At 38.7% G+C, this 26,506-nt stretch overlaps 1 protein-coding gene across 1 annotated transcript in view; it reads right to left on the bottom strand.

Annotated features, from left to right (window-relative positions):
• LOC135947681 (mucin-2-like) overlaps window positions 1–24,641 on the bottom strand; it is a 29,142-nt gene extending 4,501 nt beyond the window's left edge. Inside the window, exons 1-7 of the mRNA XM_065496574.1 lie at window positions 24,427–24,641; window positions 13,160–13,236; window positions 3,745–3,782; window positions 853–940; window positions 680–798; window positions 402–624; window positions 53–345 (exon numbers count right to left, since the gene is read on the bottom strand). Coding sequence (XP_065352646.1) covers window positions 53–345; window positions 402–624; window positions 680–798; window positions 853–940; window positions 3,745–3,782; window positions 13,160–13,187 — 789 coding nt within the window. The 5' untranslated portion in view covers window positions 13,188–13,236; window positions 24,427–24,641. The remainder of the gene's footprint in view (window positions 1–52; window positions 346–401; window positions 625–679; window positions 799–852; window positions 941–3,744; window positions 3,783–13,159; window positions 13,237–24,426) is intronic.
• Between the last annotated feature and the right edge of the window lie 1,865 nt (window positions 24,642–26,506).

Raw genomic sequence — 26,506 nt, 5'->3', positions numbered from 1 at the left:
TAAACCTTAATCTAAATATAAAAGATCCAAGACATCAGGATTTTGATTTTACCTCTGTGGTTGTTGGTTCGGTGGTGGTGGTAGTGCTTGTTGTGGTTGACCTCGTGGTGCTGGTTATAGGTGGAACGGTGGGTGTGTAGATGCTGTTCTTGTTGCCAAAGGTTGTCTGAGCCGATGAGTTTGGCTTGGGCTTCCTCACCTCGAAGCGGCCTGTCGACTTCACGGTGGCTACTTCCGCGGGGACGGGGACTGATTTGCTCTCGAAAAACTTCTTAGCGCTCTTTTGCCGGCTGATGATCAAGGAGCCAGTTTCAGCGAACACCTGCGACTCCAGATTGTTGACTTCTGCAAATTTAAAGTGTTAGTTTCTGTTGGTTAACACTCGCAAGTTTCGCTCTCACTGCGATCGTCGTCAAAGTTGAGAGGCCTCGGCCTGCTGGACTTGTCGCCTTTGGGTGTCGTCCTGTCCTGACGCAGCTGCTCGGCGCTTGACTCGTAAAACTCCAAAGAGGTGCCGCAGTCCACTTTGTACCACCAGTCGCACGTCAGCCGCGACTGACGGAAAATAGTGCCGTTGGGACAGAGGAAGGACAGCTTCTCGCCGTTTTCACACAGGTGGAACACCTTAAATTTAAATTCATTTTGTAATTGATTAGACATTTATGCGTCGGTTAAATACTTGGCAGTTGGTTTCCATGTCGGCGTAGTAGCCGGAAGCCTTGACGTTCTTGCACGAAAATGACGTCTTTGGAATTTTTCGGTACATGGGAAAGTCAACTCCAGGACTGCCTCCCAGATCTGGAGATTCGGTATTAGAAAGGGTTGTTGTAAATCTATAATGAATTGCTTTACTCAGGTAGAGCAGAGGGTCAGAGTCGAAAACTTCTCCGCCTTGGTTCAAAGTGGTGCCATCGTCGTAGTCCGCGCCAAGCGACGGTCTCTGCAAAACCCGAATAATTACAAACACTGAATTCCAGGGAGTATTATACCAATCAAGAATCCTAGAAATCGCTCGCGTGACTCTCACGACCTGTGTAAGCGTATCAAATTTCATAACGCTGACAGATCTCTTTCCTGCACGTGGATTTTGGTGGGAAAATGATCGCAAATTCGTGCATTTGCCGTAAATGTATAAGCACTGATACTTTGAGAGCTGAAAACAATATCATGCTCGTGCGCGAATCTGCTGTTTGCATCTCTCAACATGGTAATTACGTGCGGAAAACGAGATTACGTCGCCGAACCGAGAGAGCTTTGCGCCCGTGATGAGTTGCAAAACTAACGGCTAAAAACACGACGTCTCATCTGCAAAATCGGGTATATTTATTCCATTGCGTCGGTTTATAGTGATTTATTCAGTGAGTGTAATTTGTCTCGTGTGCCATTTAAATGCTTTCGTGCTCCCACAATTAATTAACTCGGTGAAAGGAGAGCTCTTACTCGTGTCATGAAACTAAAATTTGAGCAGCTCCGTCAACTTTTACAGCTTTGTTAACAAATTCTTGGAAGAAAATTAGTTCAAAAATCTATTACAGATACTGACTGTGACTAAATGGTACCATTTTAAAGAGAGAATAAAGTTCAAGTACCGTTTGTGTAAAACCCATTAAAATTAGTCACATCAATTTAACAAGCTATCTTTACCAGTTGAATTTGTACTAAAAATTTACAGCAATTATTGAGCCCAACTTAGAAAGGAAGAAAAGAGAATTTAAAGAAAAACTGTCATGGAGGAAAAATAAAATTAGTGAGGGTTTTTGAGCTACAATTACTGTGAAAAAAGGGACAAAATAATTGCAAATTTAAAACTGATAGGTTTTTATCCTCCTTTTGCAATGTCTGAGATTCCTAAGTATTTAATTAACAGAAAAAATCCCCGATTTTGCGAACAAAGTGCCCAAAAATGGCAACCAAAATAGATAACCATAGGATATTGGATTTATTTATTGAAATATAAATTCCAATATTTATATTATGGGGACATTTTCTACATAAGTATGAGTGAAACCACAGATCATCTTTCAGACAGAGAAAGCGGCCGACAGAGAAAAAATGGCATCTGCCTACCTGCCGCGACGGCAAATGGATTGCGATCGGAATTGCCGCGTGCGCGAGGCAAAGAAAGATGATCTTGCTGTGTGAGATACCGAGAGCTGCACTGTGTTTAATGTGTACGTGTGTGGGTGAACTGACGGGGGCCAGGGGTCACTCTCTCAAAAGTCAGATTGCGCGCGTGACGCTGCAGTGATCCAGATCGTAATTACAATCGGCAAAATCGTTCCACTATCGTCGTCGCATTTTCCGACTCGGCTCTACTCTTTGCACAGCACGTGAAATTAATGAATAGGCTTGTGGGTGAGCTTTCTTTTCAATCGCACTGTCGAGCGTGTGTGTGTGTGTGTGTGGGATCCTTCGTGCAGTCGTTATTTATTAATAAACTAACGGCTCCGGAAGAAGCCCTTCTTTTTATACAAAAATAATCTCTATAATGGGCCGTGTATGGCTATTTTCTCTTTTTAGAGCCACTCTTTTCACCTGCCGCGATCAAAATTAATGGAGATATTAGGATTTTGCACGGCAATTTTCAAATCCTGCGTTGATGGTCGCGGCCAAAGCTTTGTCAGTTGCGTGCAATTTGGACCTTTCTATGCGCTCGCTATGGATGCTAAACCACTCGAGAAATCATGAACTGTTTGCTTCTTGAAGAAACATATCCATATCTTCTGATTTGATTTGGAATTGTGTTTTTATAAAAAGTTCAACTTCCACTTTGCTTGGAAAAAGAACACTTAAAAAAATTAAATTAAAAAAAAATCACCTCTAATTTGGCCGCAATTCGAAAACAAAAACTTTATTTTTTATCTTCGCATCCATTAGAATTGATTTTTTGAAATATATGTTTAGTGTGAATATCAACAAAAAAATTGGCAGAACGAGCTCATATAATTTAAGTCTAAAATCTGTCGCAATTGCAAAATAACAAAAATTATGTTGTGCCTCGGACCGTCCATTGCCCAAGAGTGTAATCAGCTTTGGCAACGACGCACAACCTGCCGTATTCATTAACTCCGCCGACGAATGAGATCCCCCGCGCACGCCGACACATACGTATTACATTAATATCAACTAACGCGAAATTGCTCCACGCGACAATCGCAACAGCAGGCAGCCGGTCCTAATGGGAGTTATGTGAGAGAGCAGCGGATTGCCCCAGTCGCGCACTCCAATTTTATAAAAACACTCATACATAGCCATGCGGCATTATTATTGCTGGGCCAGTCTGATTCTTCGAGGCGCGATTTCCCACGCGCGTCGGGACAGGTGCAAAATATCGCGGATTTCTGCACCTTTGACACCGCACTGGTCTATTTTTGGAGCCGACAGCCGACGCAGCTCTAAAATTAAATTAGTCGAAATCAAGCTGTTGGTTTGGCAAAGCAACTACGAAGGAGTCATTACTTTCACTGCCTGACATTCGCAACGGGTGGCATGCATTATTATTAATAATAATGGTGTACAGTGCACTCTGCAATCAAGTGGGAGTGGTACTTTTTACGCTTTGATTTTATACTGTATTATTCAGTTAAGTAGTCTATTAACTGAACGCATGCAAGAAACAATTGTTGAGTTCTATGGATAAAAAACTTAGGGAGGAGAAACATCGACGCAAAGGGCAGAGGGAATGTGCAAGATGGTTTTATCGACAATAGACAGGAAAAAAGGGTGCAGGAAATGTTGACTTACCTCAGGAATTTGAGCCTTGCAGAGTGAGACCAGCAAAACTGGAAAAAATGGAACATTTCTTAATATTTCTGTTTGAGAACTATTACATTAAAAATAAACAATTAACACGAAAATTACAATTTTAATTTACCTTACATTTTATCATCTTTATAACTTTGGAAACGCCATATATTTTCATTCATGTTATGCAATAACAAAAAAAAATTAAATAAATCAAACTATTTAAATAATGAGAAGAACTTTATAACATTGATAAACGTATGTACACAGCGCATAGAACAAGTAGCTTACTTAGCTTTCTCTATATAGGAACTATATTTGAAAAAGTAACACCACTAGAATTCAATAAATTGCAAAATTGCCTGAAATTTCGAATCCTTAAACTATTAACTGTTCACATTTGATAATTGACTGCATTTATAAATGGTCATTAATATCTCCTATAGTAATTATAAATAAACATCAAATTTTGCAACAAGAAACGCAGCTTCACGTTTCAAAAATCTAGACCACCGCAAGTGTATGTCTCACGCAAACGCCGCGATTTACGACTTCCTGCAGCGAGAGCTAGTGTCCCGATTTAGAGAGGAAGATGCTCGCATCATTACCTCAAAACTGAAAAGTTACGTCAACTAATTAACCTCTAGACGATAATTATGCAGCCGCACGGAATTTCTCATTTCTCTTTTTCCGCAGACGTAATAACGACAAGCCGCTCTGGTTTTTCGCAACCGCCGTGGAGACAATTTGGCGGCGTGCGGCCGCGACGGCGACGAATGCGTGGGCCAATTGAAGAAATTCAAACTGCTTTTCAGTGTACCATGGTGATTGCGAGGCTTGTTTTGCGCGCGCGTGAATACATTAAGCAGATCGCATAATGCAATGCAAATACAGCCTTTCACCGCCGCTTGCTCCACACACAAAGGAACGGAATCTGCACAGCCCGATTGAATCATTAAATTGTGTTTGCACCGTAGATATGCTCATTATTATTGTTTGGACGCGAGGGCGAGACTATTAATTTTAGACAATGGCGCACATGCCACTTTTATAGTTTAGATAGTTATTTGCATGTGAAAAAATGAATTTTTAAATGTTTTAGAGGTGTAGAAATAATACCATTTAAAGTGGATCAGTGCTAAAAAAAATTTTTCCTCATCTGCATTAAATATATTCTAAATTAGAAAAAAACCAGGTTGCCGCTCAAAATTTCGAGAAACCTGGTTCCAAAGTTTGAATGCTAATTAAGAACACTGACTCTTAATTGAAAATCAGAATGTATTTACTTCCAAAAATACAAAAAAATTTTAATAACTTATAAAATTGAATATTTTTACTATCTCTGCTGCTTGTGTTGTGATTCATTGTCAGCTGGACAGTAAAAAATGAACTAATTACCAAGCTGCGAAAATCCGTGCTAACGAAATCTAGCATTTATCTATGACGTGAACATTTCCTGCTGCAAAACCACAGCAATTCGAGCGAATTCCCACACGCGCTGTTTTCAAGTGACATAATATAATTTTTTTATACTTTTTTTCTCACACGGCGACTTCCACTTTTGTTTGTCAGTTTCAAGCTCGCTCGCTCGTTACGCCAGCCTAATTATAGTCAGATTACATTGTCTGCGTTGTATCGCGTATCGCGTTCGCAGTGGAAAATCAAAGAGCAGCCTTTCATCAGCTGCGAAAACTAGTTCAGCACAGAGATTATGCACGAATTAATTAGCGCCGACCTTGCCCTCGACGCACGTTTATAAATTTTTGAATCGCCCTACGGCGAGCAGCATTTCTTTTATTTGCTAGCTAATTACACTATCCTCTCTATCTGGCAAACACACTCGCGCTCTTTTATTATACATCATAATTCCGCCGTGAGGCTGTAACCTCGGCCTTTTATTCTTCGCTGTGCAAACAGGGTGTTATTCGCGAGTGCATATTTACGCAGCGATGAGCCGGACCTTCTTTGAGTTCTAATTGATATCAAACCTTGTTTACATCCTCTACAAATCGGAATTTCCACGCCTCCCTGGCTCTGTTTTATTTTGATTAAGGCTAGAGGAAACAAATTGACCGCTTTGAAGGAGATTGCGTTTCCGTTTTATGCTTGTGATTGGCACTGCCTGTTCGTGTTTATCCAACTGGGGCTGGGAGGAAACTAAATATGTGAACAGGAAAATTTAGCAGAAATTAACTGTTGCAACAAATTCCTTGAACCTATTTATTTTGAAATAAAAAGAAAAAGCAGAAAAAACTGCTCACTCTTTTTATTTTCATATATTTCATAATTTCATAATACCAATTTCCCTCAACAGTTGTGCAATTAGCGTGGAAATAAAATATTATATTAATGAAAGAGTTATTGGAAAATGTATTTAAATAAAAAACTTTCCTTATTGGTGGTCATTATAAACAAATGAAAAAAGACCAGCTGTTCAGCGCCGACAAGCATGATTTACTGCCAACCCTGATAAGCGCTGTAATTTTCGGAAACATCGTGCGTTCGAGTCTCTCGTTCAATTCACACCCACGCGCAGCCAGGATAGGAAAAGAAACGCCGCCGCTTTCATGCATATTCAAAGAACGCAGCGTGTCAACGAGAATGATCTCAGGTGTGAGTGGCGAAGAAAGAAAAGTGCTTCGATTTTCTCGTGCCGTATGATGAAAAGGAACAAGTAATAACGCGTCGTAAATAAGCATTCTCGACACTGGCACACCAGTTCAAGGTGGTTTTGTGTGAAAATTGTGCGAAAGTTCAAAGAGCGTGCGCCGCCACGCGTGAAAAGTGCCATTTTCGCGCACCCCGTCAGCCGCGGAGAAATCGGCGAAACATGAGCGACGTGACAGATCGGTAATGAACAACCATCAAAGTGAAAAGTGCAAATTCCACTATAGTAATATACGCGGGCTTAATTTAGTACTTATTGCGCTGCGGGTCAGCATATTTGACCGACGGAAATAAATCACTTCGTGGAATGGACCATAAAGCACTCTCGATGCGCACGCCGATGCAAATTGTCTTATTACTCAGTCAATAAGGTTTTAATCCACTTTGTGAGTTTGCTAATTAGATGTGAGTGGTTCGTGCATGATCTTTTTTGGACCGATAGCTGCTGGTTAACTAAAAGTGAAATTTGTTCATTAATTGTGAATGAAATTTCTTTGAGGCAATAAAATTGAAAAAAAACATTTATATTAATATTACGTTTCAATTCTCTGCTGGTAGTTTAAATTCAATTCAGTTTAAAGAACGTAACGTCGTAGCAATTGATTTTTATAGAGGTCTCAGCTTATTTTAGGTGGTGGCTGAAGAACTGACATTTTTTTTTAAATGAAGTTCCAACCACTTCTATTTTTTGACTTTTAGACAGTCGGCTAGCTCAGCTTGACCCAAAATTAGACTTTTGGCGTGGCGCATAAATTTTCATACATTTTCTGCTGAAATCAAATTCCACTTCCTCAGTGTATAGTGAACTCTTTTTTCCTGGGGAGAAATAAATATATCGTTGTACACTGAGAAAGATGCCATTCATTTCAACTGAAAAATTATGACAACCTCGTGTTCTTGTACATTCAATGGCATCTGCCAACTATAGATTTTAGTATGAGATCTGTAAAAAATGAATATTAACGATCAGGAATAAACTCACAACTGCATTTTTTTCAATTTTGCAATATTCCAGACGCAATCGGTCTGAAAAGTGCAAGTGACATTGCGAATTGCACTACAATTGACGCTTTTTGCCAACCGCAATTTCGGGCAATTGAGCGGTGATTTAGGCCCTTTCAAGTGTGTATACACAATGCAGAACACATTCGTTCTGGGATCGCAGTCAGGTGCGGTCAATTGAAATTGGAATGCGCGCACAATGAGTGAGGTCGCGTTTGTCTGCGGGCGGACCTTCAAGATTGGAATTGCATATTGTGCCTTACATGGGTCTGGCGGCTGTGATGCTTGTGCTAAATCGGTTAATTCGACAAAAAAGTAGATTGGCGGTCCTTGAGTGAACGTACGCACAAAAAACTGATAAAGGGCAAATATTTGAGTTCAATCAAAATATTTTGGCTAAACAGCTAAAAGGAAACCATTTAATTTCACAAGCCACAGAGAAACTGGATTACATTAATTGTAAAAATACCTACTTTTTGGCCGGTAAAACCAACTCAAATTCTCGTGATCTATTGAAAAAGACAAACTTAACTCAGCTCTGTTCTGGCTACTGCCTTGTAACAGGAAAAATTAATATATTAAAATCATATTCACGCCCTTGAACGGACCAATATAAAATGAGAAGCAAACGTCGGAATTTGAATATAACAACAATTATTCTGTTCCCTTCGCGCGGGGAAAGAAACGCTCGGAACGAATAAAGGCCGTTTTACTCGAGTAGCGAGATGTAATTAGCGGCAAAAGGGCATATAGTTATCACACAATAGAACTTTCTTTCCACTCGGATAGCTCAACCCTGACTGACTGCCTCAGTTAGCAATTATCGCGTCTCCTGCTCAGGCCAGACAGGCATTTCCGAAGAAGGAGAAACGATCATTAGCCGCGGACATTCATCCTGAACGCCTATACCAAGTATAGAATCAGCAACAAAGCGGCGCGCTCTCAAGAACGCTTACCTGCAATTAAAACAATAGCGGGAGGAGAAAACAACATCGACCGTTAATGTTCCACGCCTCGCGAACATGAGCGTGAAATTGGCCAAAGTAAACTCTTAATCACATTAGCCTTGCTTTGAAATCAAATTATCCGGATCTGGACCTTCGCCCGCGCTTAATTCGCATGCACGAGAGATGCAATTTTTTTCTATTCTCTCTTTATTTTATTCTTTTTCGGTGATTTTAGGCATACAATAAGAAAGGAGATTTTTGCAATTCAAAGAGTACTTGACGTAAGTGTGATATAGAAACAAAAATTAATTTCACTTTTGCAAAGATGTGTGGACGTGCGAAAGAAATCGTTGTTTCGCACATCAAACAAAGCTTGCCGTATGTGCAGCATGGTTGTGATTAATTAGAACTGTGTTTTTCTCGGCGTTGTGTAGGTGAAAGTTCTTAAATTTTCTAATGGGGCGCGCGGAATCATTAAATAGGATTTGCTCTGCGTGCTGCGGTCATTTTGATGGAATGTTATCTGGAGGATTGGCTTAGTTTATTGTTAAAAGCAGCGAGATCGGGCAATCTTGCAGCTGCTCAGTCTTTTCCAACTCTTGTGCTTGCACGCACTAATTAAAATTCTGGTATTTTGAAGAAAATAGATAATCAATATATAAAATCGGATATTTTTGTTTTTTGAATAAACAATTAATTTTATTTCCTTTTCAAACATGAATAAAAGTATTTCATTATATGTGCGATAGTCAAGTGAATCCAGAGAGGAAAAATTTGAAAACATTTTGGCTTTCAAATTCCTAAAACGATGGTATTTTTTGGAAAAGTTCGCTGAGAACGTCGTGAAAAATGTTTGACATTAAGTATAAAATAGATTAGTATTTTTTAGAAATATTCTAACAGATTTATCAAGTAAATTTGTAATATCAGATCATAATTTACGAAATATAGTCTCGAATAATTGAGATCTATAGTATAGTTCAGCAATTGATACATATATAATGGTTTTCAAATCATGAGCTTGCAGAAAAAACAAATAATATTATCAATTAAATATGAAAATAGGTATAACCTCTGAAGCTATAGCCTTTCAGTGATGAATACTTCTACTTTTCCATAAAATACCACTCCTAAAAGACAAAGTGGAAAGTTCAATTTTTGAACAACTTAAAAATATTTCCCATTGTGGCCTGATCAAAGAAAGGAGTGAAATGTAATAATAGTTTGCTGTCAGCAGGAAAACACACACAGGGAGTCAAATTTGTGAATAGAAATCAACCTGCTGCTCAAAGGTTCCCAGCAAAACTCTCGTTCCCATCGAATGTTTAGCATGGTATGCAGAACAATTGTATATATGCAGCCGCTCCATGGGGGCAGGAAACAGCAGACGTGCACTTATTTGCCTAGCCGAATGCGCCTCCCAAAATTAACGAAGGTATAAGAGATAACAGCTATTATTATTATTGCCTTTTTCTCTCCACACCCGCTGATAAAATGAAAGTGGCCGACAGCACAATAAATCCGAATACCAGAGCATTTTTTATAGCAGGGATAAAAGAAGCTAGAAAAATCACTTAGGTCCGGACCGACAAAAGAATTTTAACAAAGCTTCTCTGCACTTAAGGACCGACTCGATTTTTCTCTGTTTGTCTATAATAAAATCTAAAAAAGAAAGTAAGAAATATCGAGTTATTATTTTGAGAAATCATCAACTACCATTATCGTTTCTATTTTATCATAGTTCTGATTGTGAGCCCAGCATGCTACACACAGAATCAAAGAAGTAGGTGCTTCATGTTAAAGCTCTCTAAATCCAAATCAAAAACTCGCACTATAGACCATACGATAAATTTAGAAGCAATACTTCCTGAATAACATCGATTCATTTGAAATCATGTTAGCATGCAAAATTTTCGTATTATCTTGATTTTGATTGTACATTGTGGCGAATGGTCGGGGTGGTATAGCAATTTTTGTTATTATCCTGGCCATGAGTTTTAGTGACTAATTGCTCACTAATGCTTCGTAAGCCTTGTTCTCTATAATGGGATATTTTTCATAGCAATATTAAATTTGAAATCGTAGTCCGACCCGTTATCGGAGAATTAAAATTAGCTGTGGTTCAAGGTAGGAAAATGAATAACAGGACTCCATCGTTGATTTCTGAGTTTTTAATATTGAACTCGGCCAGTTTTGGCGAATCCAGTCTGCTCTATTTCATGAGTAGGCAAAAATTAATGAACATAAATTTTGCAACGGTGGTTTGCAAATTTTGAGTTATTACCCCGCAAAGTTGAACTCCCTTCACAGCTTTCTATATTTTTTTTATTTATGTTTAATTTATATTAGAAAGGTAAAGTGAGCATGCAATATTTTAAAACGAGTTGTGTCTTCGCTAAAAACTTTCTTTTGAGAAGGTTTGGATTGAATACTAAAAATCAAACCGACGACTGTGCGCCAATTCGTCAAGTTGGGCGTTCAGTTTTTAGTTAACGTTCGATTGATTTTGGTGAGTGGCTTGCAAGTCCAGAAAAGTGCAATTTTCCCGTGTGTGATTTACAGCGGGCGTCGAGCTGCAGCATCGGCGGAGAGAAAGCAGCCATGCGAAAAATAAATCTTTTGCTGCGAACAATGCTGCAGTGGAGGAGCGGAAATCGAAAAGCGGCATGTTTCCGTTAGCCTTCCGCGTATTCCAAAACGACGGCAGCTTAATTGCCGGGGTCCTTTCCTGCCCGGCGCCTATCAATTGCCGTCGACCTTTCGATTTGCATGGAAGTGCGCTGCGCTCCACTATTTTATTATTCGCATAATGCGTGACGCAAGCGGCGTGTGTTGCGCAATCAATTGTTGCGTTTAAGCAGTCCATTACGGAAGAAATTGTGTGTGAATCCACGCAAAGCTGTTTCCGTCGCGTATAAAACACACATAGGATGCTTTTGATTGTGCTCTAGCTGCTCGCATTTTCCCACACGCCTCGACGCTATTGGCCCGAAAAATTAGAAATTATGCTGATGCGCCGTGTTACCGCATGCACACAGGTGCGGAGAGACACGCTCACGCACGCGAATTAATACGTATATATACGTTGAAGACAGCTTTGTCTGCAATTTTTCGCTGATGAACAGCAAGTGTGGAGAACACAATCTTTTCTGTAAGCTGAAAAGCGACACGTTATACAAGACTTGATTTGCTGAAAATCACCGGCTTGCGAACTAAATTTAGTTGGGAAAATTTTATTTTGCTTCTTTTGTTTGGCTTAATTTTTAGCTTAAGCAATACGTGTGGTTGTCAGAATTATTATCAGCAGAAATTAAATGGAGCTCCCTCGGTGTTTAGCGAGCTATTTGTTTTTCCATGATTATCTTCCTAAATGTCTTGCTCGAGCGGTTTGGCTGGTTTATGCAGCCCTAATTTATGGGCTTCCAGCAGCCGAAAATATTGTAGCATGACATTTCTGTAGAATTATACGGAAAAAACAGCTCGCTACACACCGAGGGAGCTGCATTTAATTTCTACTGACAGATTTTAATTAAATTTTAACAAACAGAAGGATCCTCCGCGCGATTTTTTTTTTTAAATTACAATGAAGCATTAAATTTGAAATATTTCTGGCATTGTCTGGTACTGCAAAAAACTCTTCTGGCCACTAAAAAACTGATCAGCACTGCATCAACCTGCAGATGATTTTCTAGCCGTTGAAAATGATTGAATGTTGAGCGTGGTTAATTTACTAATTAACACATGCAATGAACCCATATCATCAGATTAATTTCAAATAATGGTTTTATGAGAAGCAAAGAAAAAGGTTAGATAATTTTAGGCTTAATAGCTCATGAGTTATCAGAAAACCATCCTTTCTAGAAAAGGAAAATAAACAATATTTTATTGGTCAATTATTTATGGCATCTTCAGCCCCTAAAATTCATTCGGAGAATTTTCTACACTTACTATTCAAAAGAAAATTGCAACATTCATCTTTCTAGAAAACAATATTATCGCTGCGGATAAAGAAATTCAATAAGCACCCAACACGCAACCGCCACGCAGATTAAGCGAGTGGAAAACGCAATTCGATTTACAAGCAGCGCGGCGAATTTCGGTGCGAATCGCAAATCACGCCCCCAAATTCAATCGGATCAGACCTCGACACTAAAGTGCGAAGAAGAGCGAGTATGTACACAAAGATGCGATGAATCGGATCAGCGAGCGGTATGCTCTCGTTGATGCTGCGAGCTGTGAAATCGTGCTTAATAATCGGCTCCGATGTTGCATAACGAAAGTGGAAGTGCAAGGTTGTTTTCGAAAGGATGCTTTTTATTATTCGCGCCGCGAGCCGAGACGGACGACCGACCGAAGATCGCACCTTGCTGAGAGTTGCATCGCTTCTGACGACGACCTTTTGATTTAATGAACTAGGTTTTGCAGACCTCTCGCGCCTCACGAAAACGGCACCGCGCAGAATATGAAAGGGTTAATTGCAGCATTATTTGCAACTGTCAATAAAGAATTATCTTAATAAATCCCCACAAGGATGAAATGTTTGTCACGGATTTGTGCCCAGACTGCGAAAGTCGCTTTTGTGTTATAAGATGCCTTTGCCAGATATGTCGAAGGGGCACGCGACGTGCCGTCTATTTTGTCGCAGAGAAACTCGTCAAGGCATTGTGCGTGAAAAGTACAATTGACAACAAGTGTTATTTAGAGTGAATATAGGAAATACCTCACTCGTAAGGCAGCGACGTATATATTGTAATTTAGCATGAACTATAATCGCGGTCTTTATATTCGTAGACACTTACCGGAAAATATCCAAACGAGATGATTCATTGTTGAGAGTTTTGATGAAATCACAGCCTCAGAGCATAACAGGGAGTGCCTGCGAAAAAACAAACGATTTCAAAATTACCACTTGTCTTTCAATTGGAATATGACTAATCCAACCAGCATCACTGCTTTTCATGCATGCAGCGTGAGATTTAATCCTATAGCCAGGGAAAATGAAACAGCGAAAAGCAGATATTTCAAGAATAACATGCAACAAAATATAAAATTATCGCATTATGCATCAGACTGCTCATATTGTGGAATAGAACAGAGAAAAATTATAACACCACTCTATTTCACAATTAGCTGATAGCTTGAAAAATAATTAATCTGCATGTTAAGAAGTTGTTCAAATTTGTTACATGCAAAAATTACGAAAAATATGTTAATTGCTTTGTGTTGATCTTTTATTAAACTCTTTTTGTGTTTGAGAACATTATTATTATTAGTCTAGTCGCAAGCTTTGTTGAGAGCCGCTGAAGATGAATGATCATTCCAAAAATGTGCATTCGAGTCGTCTAGCAGTGTGCCATACTTTAACATATATTTTACGATTCCTGGCCGTTTTGATTTGGGTCGTAAAGCATGATAATACGATAATAATTCAAAGCTTGCCCCAGTAAAAGAAATTTTGATCACGACCGACCTGCCGCTTGGGACAATTTAAGCGTCTGATTGGCATGAGAAAAGAGCGTCTCAGTATTATTAATGCGAGCGAGACGTGTCTGTCTCGTCCAATTGGCAAAAGGCTCGTCGGCAACTGCACACCACCGAATTATTCTCGCATTTAATCCGCCTTGGGTCGTGGGTCAACGCGAATTTATCAAAATTTCGCGCCTTTCCTGACACGGCCAGCTAACAGTTTTGGGGGTCAGACGGAAAATTACAAATGAGCTCTGTCCAAATATTGCCACAAGATATTGTAGAGTGAAAAATTGCTCTCTGCTTTATTTGGTCATGAATACGAGGGATGCCAGTACGGGAAGATAAATTCTTTAGTTTGGCCTAATTTTCTGTTATGAAAAGTTTCATCTTGATACAAGATCAACTTGTAAAATAAATATATTAGGGATAAGAGAGAATTCTAGCACAAAATAAATAATGATTAGAACTTATTTTAATAAATAATCATCTAATAGCTTCTGCAAAAATATAGGACCGATTTTTATTTGGATTGCCTTGTCTATCTGTGTCTGTGAATAAAAAATTTGATGAACATTAAGAAATGACTTTTCTCTTTGCGGAATTACTAAAGATGAAGTGAAATTCGAAGAGCAAATTATTGTTTTGAAGCTGAAGTGATGAGGCCTGGCTGTACAGTGTGCAACACGGGAACGTGTGATCTAATTTTTCTCTTCAAATTCATCCAAATTCAATACCGCGAAGATTAGAGCTATGAAACTCTCTGAGTGTTTATTTGTATTTCCTGTTTTAAAAAATAAATTTGTTCTAGAACCTCTTTTTAAATTTAATTGACTGCCAGAATGTATACTATAGCTGCTTGCTGGTGATCAATCTAAAAACAATCTCATGCGTCAATAACTCATTAGAAAAGAACTGCAGCGCGCAATCTAAAAAATATGCTCGAACAATGTGAACGCCTTTCGGGATTTCATTTAGCATTGTATTTTTATGAGGTTTTTACTCCTTTTTTGCTGCTCCTTAGATTGAATCACCGCCACGGAAAAGTGACTGCGATAAATTTCCAGCTTGTTTGCTTTAATGAAATATGTTTTTCTCGGCATTAAAGAGCGGTAGCCACTTTGCAGGCAGCGTGCGGTTATTCCCATGTTGGTGATGGGATAGGCCATAAATTTTCGCAACAATGGGATGATGAATATGGCCGGCGGGTCGGCATCGAGGCCAGTGGCAGTCTCAGCAGGCAAATTCCCGTTGCATCCGATTCAGCGGCGGCATATCTCACCGCCGCGGAGGAGAAATGCTTTCTCCCGCCGACGCTTGACTTTTCCTTTCACCCGAGGGTCCGATTTGCCGCCGATGAAGATGCTGCTCCCGAACCAACAGTTAATTCAGATAACCTTTGCCATTGCCGGGGAAAAATCGGTCTGCAGGCAATTAAAGCGCGCTTCATCTCCGCATCAAGAGTCAGTCGATCGCTATTGGTTTCCAAACTTGATCAATCACCTAATTAAAAAGGAAAGCTGCGTTTTGCGTAGGTTTGTTAGCTACACAATTCTTTGTTATTTAAAACACAATATTGCTTCTAAAAATTAGCAACTTAAATTGCAAAAATTAGTTTTTAAATTTATATTTAATAAATTTTATTTTTAGTGATTATAAAGTTTATTACAGTTATTAAGTATTTCAAATAAACACAACGTTAAAGATGTTACAGTTAGCATTGTTAAAATTAAAAAAATATACAGTCTGATGGCACTTTAATGGCATTATCTATTTTAACTAATTAATTGCTATTTCGATGGTTAACATTTTTGAAAAAATTTAACTTGATTATGTAACTATGATAAAGGTCTCTTAAAAGTTCAAGTCCCAATAAAATATGGAACTGCTTTGAAGAGCAAATATGTTATTCTTATACTAAACGTCATCATGAACCTTGCCTATATGCATAAATAAAGTATTAAATGGAAAAATTTGATTAATTTTAAACTAAGTTTGACCTTAAAGTTTTTATTGACATCCAGTTTGGAAATGAAATACCTAAGCTTGAATTTTATTTAGCATATCTACAGAGCACCAAACTTTAAGATAGCGTAGAACGTTCAAAGGGAGTGTAAGACTTCAGAGTGCTTCCCTTTCATTAAAAAAGTTTGCATGCGAAAGTCAACATCTTGCAAGCAGTCCAACACACTTGAAACTGCGGTAATTACTACCCACTCTACACAATTTGCATGACTTTTCCAATGGCAACCCATTCGTCGACTAATTCGCAATTAACGTGTCGATTCTCAGAACGAACTCCTCCGTTTGGCATTCAACCACCCACAGTATGTTATTACGAAGAGTTCGACAAGAAAAAGCCAACTAACACGTGAGGTAGGCGCGAAGAATTCGGCCTAAACAGCCTAATTAATCTGGCAGTGGTGGGAAAACATGCGGAAAAAGTGTTTATTTTATTTTTACAGCTGAGCTGCGTGGGCACGGAGCAATTATCAAGTGTGGCAACCACACTTACATTAAAGTGTTCAAAAATTAAACAAAAAATAGAAAGTTCTATTGGTTGATTTGCTTTCCTTAATGAGGCATGTTAATCGGCGCCCTTTCCTCTTTAATGCAAGCTCGCTGGTTCTGAGAAATTCCTTGCGTTTTAACTGTTGATTGATTCAAGTTCTATTTAATTGCTGAGTGGCTTTTCCTTGATCCCTTAGCAAAAAGTTTCTTGTAATTTTGCAATCATGAGGGAAATATTTCATCGTTCTGCAAAATTAAGAAAAACCTAAAATACTCTCAATTTTGATAAATTTCTTTGCAAATCGATTCCAAAGTTTTGATGCTAAGCAAGCGGCGAGCATCATCACATTTTTGACTGTCATTATTTATTTCAAAATGAATCAAATTTTCCTCGTTATTCGCATCATGATGGATAGATCACGACGAGAGGAATCGAAATCAAGCAAAAAACCAGTTAGATTTTGCTAGATATTGGACAAAATCTAAAATTTTATTTTTGTCCTGCAAATATTTATAAAAATTGATCCTAAATTTGTAAAAGCAACGCTGAAACTCTTTAAATTTAATTTTAAAGGAAAAGATTGGTATCATATTCCATCATTATTGTGTGCCCATTTTCTCATACGCATTTACGAGGTGAAGAGCTCAGCTCCAAATTTAGCCGGGAGATGAGCCCCGTCATTATTTGTTTAGTTCAATCTGACAAAATTGGTTTTGCCCGTGTTGGCATGGCACGGCGTGTGCGTTGCCGAGATGCAATCTGCAAGCAAGAGCGCACACACGCGGCCGCGGTGGCACGGTGCCTAATTCACTTCTGACAAATGGGCAGATGCTGATAGATAAAGCGAAGAAAGTCAGTCTCTGCGTGGATTCTCCCAGCAGCTCTTTTACGGTCCCTTTGTTTCGAATCGCCGTGCGCTTTTTCAAACCTCGCTCTTTATGGACTCGATATTTGAGAGGAAGAAAGTACGGTAGTGGTAACGCGCTCATTGTTCTTAAAGCTGCGTGAGGCCTAACTAATAACGGACGGGAGTGGTTGCCTATGCTAATTTCGAACACCCTTTGACGATGTTTAAGGCGAAATGCTCTTGCAATGTTTCTTTTTCGCAGACACACTCATTTTTAAAGTCTTATTTGCATAAATAGGTTATTACCTATTTGTGATAATTTGCTTTGCTTACATTGGGATAATATTTTTAAAGTAGTTTACCGTTGGTGCATTATGAAATGAACCCAAGATATAAAGGAAATTTGCATTTCTTATTTCAACATTATTTAAAAACAAAAATTACATCCCATCAAATATTAGTGATATCTATGAAAAGTCTATGAAACGTAAAATAACATTGACGAACAAAATTTATTCAAAATTGTGAAAAAAAAGAGAGTGCAGCTGATGTGGTCTTATGTTAGAGGGCAAAAACGTAGCCACTGTTCAAAAGGAGAGCGTGCGAAGTGTTTTACTTCCTTTTTTTCAGTCCTGCCACCCATTCTGATTTAAGCCAAATAGTTTATTAAAATCGCCTGAGTATTCAGCTGTCTTTTTTGTTTTAATTGGACCGTTGCATTTAAAATGGTTCAGATAAATGAAATAAATGCCTTAAATGCAGTAGCAAAACATTTAAAATGACTGTTGCACAAATAAATCGTTTTCAACTGCATTCTCTAAAGGTCCGGAGTAAATGCACCGTCTCCACCCGGGGCAATCGAAAAAGACAAGCCTATAAAATGTCACAAGAACAGAATGGAAATTTCTCGGCAGCGTTATCAATGTGCGCTTTTCCTTATTGCATCTGGTTGAGAGAAATTTCACTTGCGCTGCTTGTGTTTTATTGCCAACCGATAGATACATCTGCAGGTTCAAGGTGCCGATCGCGCTGAAATTCCCCGCGGAGAAAATGCATTTGCGTGTATGAATTCCTCTGGGCGCTTCACCTTTTATTATTAGCGTTCGGCTTTTTATGTGTTTTTTCGAGCACGGACGAATTTCACTTCTCGGCGCGCGCAACAAGTGTGTTTAATTTCATACTCGCTCTGCGTTCGTATGTGTCTACGTCGTGACGTTTGTCCATACGTGTAATTTATTCAGGCCCTTCCGATCACGACTGGAACCTTTGACGTCGCGCGCTTCTTCATCTTCCTCATCTCAAGGAAAGATAATTTCTCGCACATGTGTTGTTTTATGCTTTTCCCGCGGCTTGTAACGTTTCGCACTTTAGTGCAAGATTTACGACTTTGTAGCTTAGCGTTATTGCCAATTGGAAGTTATGGCCAATATCAATTTTTTACGATCAGTTGACTCGCTAATTAATGCGATTTTTACACGTCAGTTTGTAACGTGGACTTTATTTGATTGCAGTTGAGGGAATAAAATTAACTGCATGATTTTATCTATTACTTGCTTCACAATTAATGACTAGCAAGATTAATTTTGGTCGCTAACCACAAAAGTAGACATAAATGTTAAGTTTTGTCTGTGAATTCATTCATTTTAATGCTTACTAAACAAAAAATAAGTTTAAATGAGATATTTAATAGAACAACACAAACGTTATATCACCTCACGCACGCAGGAACAAAGGAGGCGAGAGCGGAGGAACAAAATTTTACGCTCTATTTTCTACGTCAAAGCTGCCAAACAAATAATGCTGGTATTTGCCCACGAAAGAATACAAATTGACGCAATCGAATCGAGAGAGGAGAGGAAATAAAATTGTATTGTAATTGCGTTCGAGAAAAAGATTTGATCCACTTTTGAGTACGAAATCGTTCGCTCGTTTGCATAAGGAAATAGAGATTAGCATCATCCTTGCGTTATATGGACATACTTTGTGCGTCGTCTGTGCTCGCAGATTGCGCAAACCCAATTGTGTCGGTATGCAAATTGGCCTGTTATACGCCGAAGAGCACCATGGTCGGAAGTTGCGCCAAATAAAAAGTCCACTTGTTTCCTCGTCTCGAACGCAGATGTTCTAATTAGAATGTTAACTTCGAAAAGCACCTAAGTGTTGGTTTTATGAAGATGAGAGCAACTCATTAAAGTGTTGCGTGAGTGCGTGCAACTTATTGCCAGCAGGCAAGAAGTACTTTGAACCAACTTTCAGGAAGCTATATGCTTAACACACGGGATAGTTAGTGCTTTGAAGATTTATATTTTCTATACGTTGTTTGGTATAAATCTTGGGCGGTGAAGAGCAACGAGAACGATCGCGTTACCCCATTAAACTCCTAAAAGACACAAAGAAATTATATCCAAATGGAAAAAAAGATATTCCGTTAAATTTTTCTTTACTATTTTTCTAAGAACGTTTGAAAGAATCAAAAACTTCTAAGGCAAACAAAATAAACAATTAAAATAGAAGTCAAAGCACACAATTATTAGAAAAATTCTTCTTCGAATTAAACCGAGTCATTTGTTTTTGTTTAATTTAAATAATGCTAACTCACTCAGAGCAAACACAGAGTATGTTTTGGGTCACGACCTGGAGAGTGTTATTGTTAATTTAGATTTAATTACCCCTGGGGCAACAACAAGAGTGCTCTTCGGCGAATTATTTTCGACGCTGAGCTTGCTTGATGGATCGGCGGCGCTTTCGTGCGAACTATAAATCCAAATGATACGTCTCCCGAAGCACTCTGAGGATAATTAAAATAACAAATGGCTGCACAATGCAACGGACAAGGTAAAACGCGATTCGCATGCACGCTCATCTCTCTCTCTCACACACACAAAGGCATTCGGCCCGTAATTATTATTTGACCCGGCAACATTCACTCGCGAGTTCGCGTCTAGTATGCTCTTTGAGGCGAAAACTTTCGCTGAGTGCCAAAGAGGGTGATAAAAAATAGCACTTACTATCAGAATTAAATGCGGTATCCCCCTTTTGTTAATAAAATAAACACTACTTTTGCCGTGACGAACTTAAAGCGCTATTAGCTTGTTTCCTTCCGATAAAATCTTAATTTTTTTCTAAACCAATTTTCAATTTATCTGTTCAATTTTGAATTATTGGGAAGATTTATAATATTTTGATCAAATATAGAAATATTTGCTCTCTAAAAAACGTGTTGTAATGTAATTACTCATGGTGATCATGCAAAAAAATGGAACACACGTCTGATTTATCTTGACAGGTCCTCACAGATTGAACTGTGTGCTCTGAAAGTGTTGACTTACGTTTGGCGTTAACTGCCGATCAAAAAGGCTCGTTTGTGTTCGGTCCTTTCGCTTTAATTGGACCGCTTTTGTGTGGAAACGTCTGCGGTTCCTGCCTTCTTTCTGGAGCGTTTATTGACACTAAGATTGGAGATCATCTCAGAGGTCATATTTGCACTTTTCCTCTCTTAAATTAAGATTTAATTTAGAAGAATGGAAAGTGACGCCACAATGGATGGTTCTTCAAATAATTTTCCATATTTGATTATGAAAAATCAGAGGCGCATTCGAGTCATTGACGAACGGAAAAATTATTCCTGTTTGCAATTCTATAAGTTTTCACATTTTAATACAAATATGAGAGCTTTTCATAGGCATTACACCACAGCTTTTTTGCTTAAAACTTCAGATTCGACCTTCCTGCTGCGAAATCTTTTTCGTATTGCGGAAACGTAAAATCCACGTGACTATCTTGTTATGTTTCTTGAAAGCTCGATTGCACCGCGGTGCATTTGAATTTTCTCACACAATTCAAGTGTCACTCAAATGCATTTCTACTTGCACAAATCGGCTCCAAACCTGGAGTGGCAATTCAATTATGATAATGGCGCTGGCTTCCTTTCCGATTACACAAATACAAAGCTGCTGGAATGAAAAGAAAAGTGTCTGGTCGCTTTCAAAACCGGACAAAAGAGCAGCATCACGCTCGACTTTTGCGCCTTAATTCCTCGCGCGTCATTAAGTTCCTCTCGCCCGGAGAAATTATTTTCCGTGTCCATCACACAAAAAAGGCTGATTTGAATGCGTCGAAATCAACTAAACGCGACTCCCTGTTCAAACAATGGTAATGAATCGGATTGAAAAGCGCACGATTCCCACACACTTTGCAGTCGACAGACTTTTCTCTATGCTCTCTCAGCGCGGCAAGTTCAATCGATGCGTGATTTATGGACGCTTTTCATTTTCACAAATGCACTTCTCGAAGCGCCCAACAATGGAGCATTTTGTCTTCTGCAAAGAGACGGCGCTTGAAAAATGAAAGATGCGTCGGCCCCATACGCGCGCGAGAGAGACGATTTTGGCCGAGAAGAAGTGAGAGTTCGGCTGAATGAATTTGCCGTTCTGATATCGATCTGCGCGCGGTGATGAGCCACTCGCGTGCTTATGCAATCGGGTCTCATTTTCATAAACATGCATAATGCATTGTAAATTCGTTCTTTTTCCGTATGTTGCGGCAGACCGCTTAGAATGTTGTTAGGCAGCGAAATTAGTCTCTCTAAACTTTGCATAAGGGCGACGGGAACCAATTTTGTGTTTGTGAAATATTCCATACTGGGATAATTTTCAGTATTTACATACGAGTCACCTTATTTGATCCTGTTTATCGTCAATTTTCTCCAAACTTTAAAGTTCTCTCGCGTTTAATAATTTGACAAATTTAAAGATAGTTGAGTTGGAAAAGGCCTTCATACTAAAACACATTCACAAACACGCAAAAATGCATGCCACAAATGCGAAATTTGAGATCTGATGGAAAATATTTAAACTGTCGGTCTCGGAGGAGCTGGCGTTTAGGAGGAATCCTTGCTGAACAAGAATGAACTAACAACAGTTTATCTCTACAGTGCTAAGCAATTATTCAATTGAGGACTGGGAGAAACTAACCAAATCTAGTTTTCTCAATATCCTTAAAAAATTGCAAGGTTTTTTTAGCTTGATTTCTATTCCTCTCTTTTAATTCTATCAGAAACTGAGCACTTTGCGAGGGATAATGTGAAATGAACCGCAATGTTTAGTAATGCAAAAGTAAACATAGTGCTCAACCCTTTTGAAGACCATACCAATCGCACTAAATTTTATCATAATTTTCTTAGCAACATAGGAAAATAAATTCTTCGCCTGAATAACCTGTTAAACGATATTTTAATTTACGTTCTTTTTTTAACTTATCCAATAATTGCATGTTTTGCACTGATCATTTAAATAAACCATCTGCAAACATAAGAAACCTCTGATTATCTCACCGTCAGTGAACCAATTAATTGTTTTTCAATGAGGCACGAGGCGCGCGAGAGACGAAAGGTGTTTATAAGTTGGTTGGCACACGAGCCGGCGTCAAAATGGCTCGGCGCGATTGGGAAATTACGCCGCGCTAATTGCAGCATCCGCGGCTTGGGCGTAATCTGTCAATTACGCGCGTTCGTTTCTCACTCTCGCTGCCGCGCCGCGCACGAGAGGAGAAAGATTAGAATTCTGATTTTCGTTCGTTTAATTTCTACAATGAGACAATCGAGAGCTGTGGGAAAGTATGGCGCGTTTTCCCAAAGCTTGTTAGCGACTCCAAGGGTTGATTATCAACGAAATTCCTTTCACTGTCTCACGCGCCAAACCTTCGTCCCGCCGAGTGCTTGATGATGCTAATTACGGCGCTACAGCAGCGGCTTCAGTGAGCGAGCACTTTTGATTCAGCAGCTACCAGTGTTGTAAAAAGTGTGTTATTTATTTATTCACACAACGTGAGGACGGAATTATGACGTTAGGACTTTTTGCTTCTGCTGTAGCAATTAGATTGTTGACAAATATTTTAACCAATTGCAGCGGTTAAACGACTTGACAGCGTAATCCAAAAATAGCAGCCACTAATCGCAGATCAGGAAATTAAAAATATTTCCTCTATGTTAAAATTGTCATTATGTTTTTTGCATTTTTAACCAAATACACCGAGAGCATGGAGTGTAAAATTTGCAGGTCAAATTTCAAATAAAAAAGAGCCTAGTTTAGATCTGTGTCTTGTATATTTTCATGGAAAGTTTCGCTTCGCTAGCCATTAATTAACACTAGAAGATGTTTACTTGCTACTAGTTTTCCGTGTTAGCAATTCTTTTACTCCGTCATAGGTTTTTTAATTAATATATTTTCGTGGAGCTATAATTAATCAATCCATCTCTGACTCACTAGATTTCTGAAGCGCATCACGCGAAATGCTCGTGTAACTCATTATATAATTAATTTAAGAAAATAAAACTATTTAATGATATGTTGAGCTAGCATTCTACGAAATAAAATCTAGTTCCGTGTTTAAAAATTGGTCTTTTTTCTCATATGTATTATGTTAGATGTAAATCAATTCATTGACACAGGTTATGGTGTGTTTAACTTTCGATTTTTATCGTGTGCAGAATAAATTAATGTCCGTGTGTGAACTGCTCTAAAATAATGTGCCGTTTCGCGTATTTATGGGTCGCCGCCACCGCGAATAAATATGGATGTTCAAGCGTGGAGATTTTAAAGTCGGTTGCAAAAGAGCGAAGTGAGAGAATTATGCGGCACTCGTCGTTGCCTCATACAGCGCGTCTCAAAATCGAGTACGATTATTACTTTATGATCCTAATTTAAATTTAACGACAAATGCCAAAGTGAGATTTTATATATGCTCAGCTTAATTTCGCAACTTTTCTGAAGGGACGATACGATTAAATTGAATAATTAAATTCGGATTCGATCGTTAGACTGAGGAGGGAAATTTTAGTGAATTGATAATTCGAGGAGCACAAAATATTCTAATAATTTAAAAACTCGAATTTAATAAAATGTAAATCACGACTTTGAGTTTAGGAACAGAGATCTTCCTCCATTCTCTTTTTGCGTTAGTTTTGGGGCTTGGACTATAACAATCAGTTTATCAGTAAAAAGACAATTACTCAAGTGATTCAGGAATTTAGGATTAAGATAACAACATGCCCAAAAATGACTGGCTCAATGTTTATATTTTTTCTTTAGTCTCTATAAAAGTATAAACCAAACTTGGCATATATTAGATGGTTTAAAAATAAATAAATATATAAAAATTGGTTTTAATATAAATAAATTAAAATTATATTTGCTAACAAATTATTTGTTAATTTAAGGTGGCTTTAATAATAAATATCTTACCGTCTAGAGAGCACTTATTGCGTTGTAAGGCTGCAAGTCCTGTAGAGAAGACACGCGGAGTTCCCTGGGACCTGGCGAGGATGTGTAGACTCGGTCGGGAGCTGAAGGTGCGACTGACAGCGAAGAGCAAGAGTGTTTTCGCGGGTGGATGGGATGAGCTAGCGAGCTGCACTATTCGTCGGCAGAGTGGGGCCGCCTGACTGACCTACTCACTTTCCGCCGTGCACCGGCTTGTGCATCATCTTCAGGAGAAAGGAACTACAACATCATGTGTGTATATCTCAGTCAGCTCTCCTATTTGCGGAGAAGAGACTCCTCCAACTTTGAAGTGAATTGAAGAGATATAAACACGCAGAGAGGGCACAATATAATAAACAGCCACCACTCGCGCGAAATTACAAGGCAGCACTTTGCGAGATGCACATGGCCATCTAAGGCAAAAAGTGAATGCACAACAAGCATCGTCCAAATAATCTGCAACATTTTATGACGGCAATTAATTTGATAAAAATTATTTTAGGACGGCGCTTAATGCGCCAAGCCATATTTCCGAAAATTTCACTCAGCCTAGAGTAGATTGTATGCTATAAAACAAATTTACAGTTCCCTCGACTTTATTATTAAATTCTTTACATTCTGGTTTTTAGCTCTTCTAACATTAAAATGCTATTTCTATTTCTCTCAACTTAAAAGTTAATTTCCAGCCTAATTCTATGCTTGGTTTACGTCAAACATATTTATAAGCATCTCTATTTATTTGGCAATTAGAAATATCCTGCATTAAAATAAATTTATGAGCTGGGAGTTTAAATTTTTTATTATTCTAGCCTGGAAATAAATTTATTTGTCATTGGGAGAGCAATCAAAATAAAAATTCAATAAATAGAATTTCAGAGGTCATATATTTTTTATTTGCAGGCCCTAAATTTAATTTCTTGTGTGTTTTAAGATCAAAAGGATTTTGAGAATGGACGTACTTGTAAATTAGATGCGTGTCTAATAACAGTTTGAAGTTCAACACAACCCTATAATCATTAGCATGCAGCAATCTGTGGCCTTGGATAGGAGCACTATAAGAAATAGTATATAATACAGTAAAGACGCTTCAATTGGAAGATTACCTCTTGGCGTAGGTTTTTATGATTTCAATTTTACGATCACAAGGTTTTCCATTTGCAGAAAAGGCTGTTCGTCTTTATTCTGCCAACCACCTTACTTGCCAGTATAAGTGAGCCATATATTTGAATATTAGGAAAATTACATCTTGAAAGTCCCCATTACCAGAATAGATGTTGTGCGAAAAGATTCAGGCGTGGCGATGACAGCATATAACGAGAAATGGCATGCGCGCGAGCTAGAGGAAATATTAAGCGTCGCAATTTTCCATCTCGTTTTATGATGATAAGTCGCTGCATTCATAGGTGAAAGAAAAAAATGCACAAATTGCCCCACAATTCACCAAATAGGCGCAGAGCATTTTAAATTTTCTCTCCTCGATATATACTCTCCCACAATTATTGAATGAGCGTATGTTGGGCGTTTTCAGGAATTCCTCTGCCGCCAGATCTGTGAAAGTGAAAAGCAGATTCACACAGGCTGAGTGAGAGATGAATCACTGTGGGAACAAAGCAAAAATCTCAAGCTGCGGTTTGGTCACACACAAACTGCAGCAGCCTCCCTCACGTATGCTTAAACCAGAAGTTGCTAATTATATGACATTGCACCTGGTGACAAAAATGCCAAACTTCCCTAAATGAGGAAGTGGAACCGCGTCTCTATCGTAACCGCAACGCAGAAAGGTATGCTTTCTTTAGTGTCATTAAAGACGCGTTATATAATTTTCCAGCAAATATTATAATACCGCGTGCGTGTGAGCGAATATGCAGAGTGAAGATGCTCCATACCGCTTTCTTTTGTTCGTGGTAGGATGTGTATCTTGCCGAGGTGCATGCGCCTTGACCTATATCTTGCATGCCAATTCAATAAAACGCGAAGCCATAAATCACTCGCCGCTCACATCAGACCGTAATTGAAAATAATTTCTTGGTGCGGGGCATGAGCAAATAAAGATGCAATCACA

This window comes from Cloeon dipterum, chromosome 1, assembly GCF_949628265.1.
Source record: "Cloeon dipterum chromosome 1, ieCloDipt1.1, whole genome shotgun sequence".
Lineage (NCBI taxonomy): Eukaryota > Metazoa > Arthropoda > Insecta > Ephemeroptera > Baetidae > Cloeon > Cloeon dipterum.
This window is presented reverse-complemented; position numbering and strand designations above follow the sequence as displayed.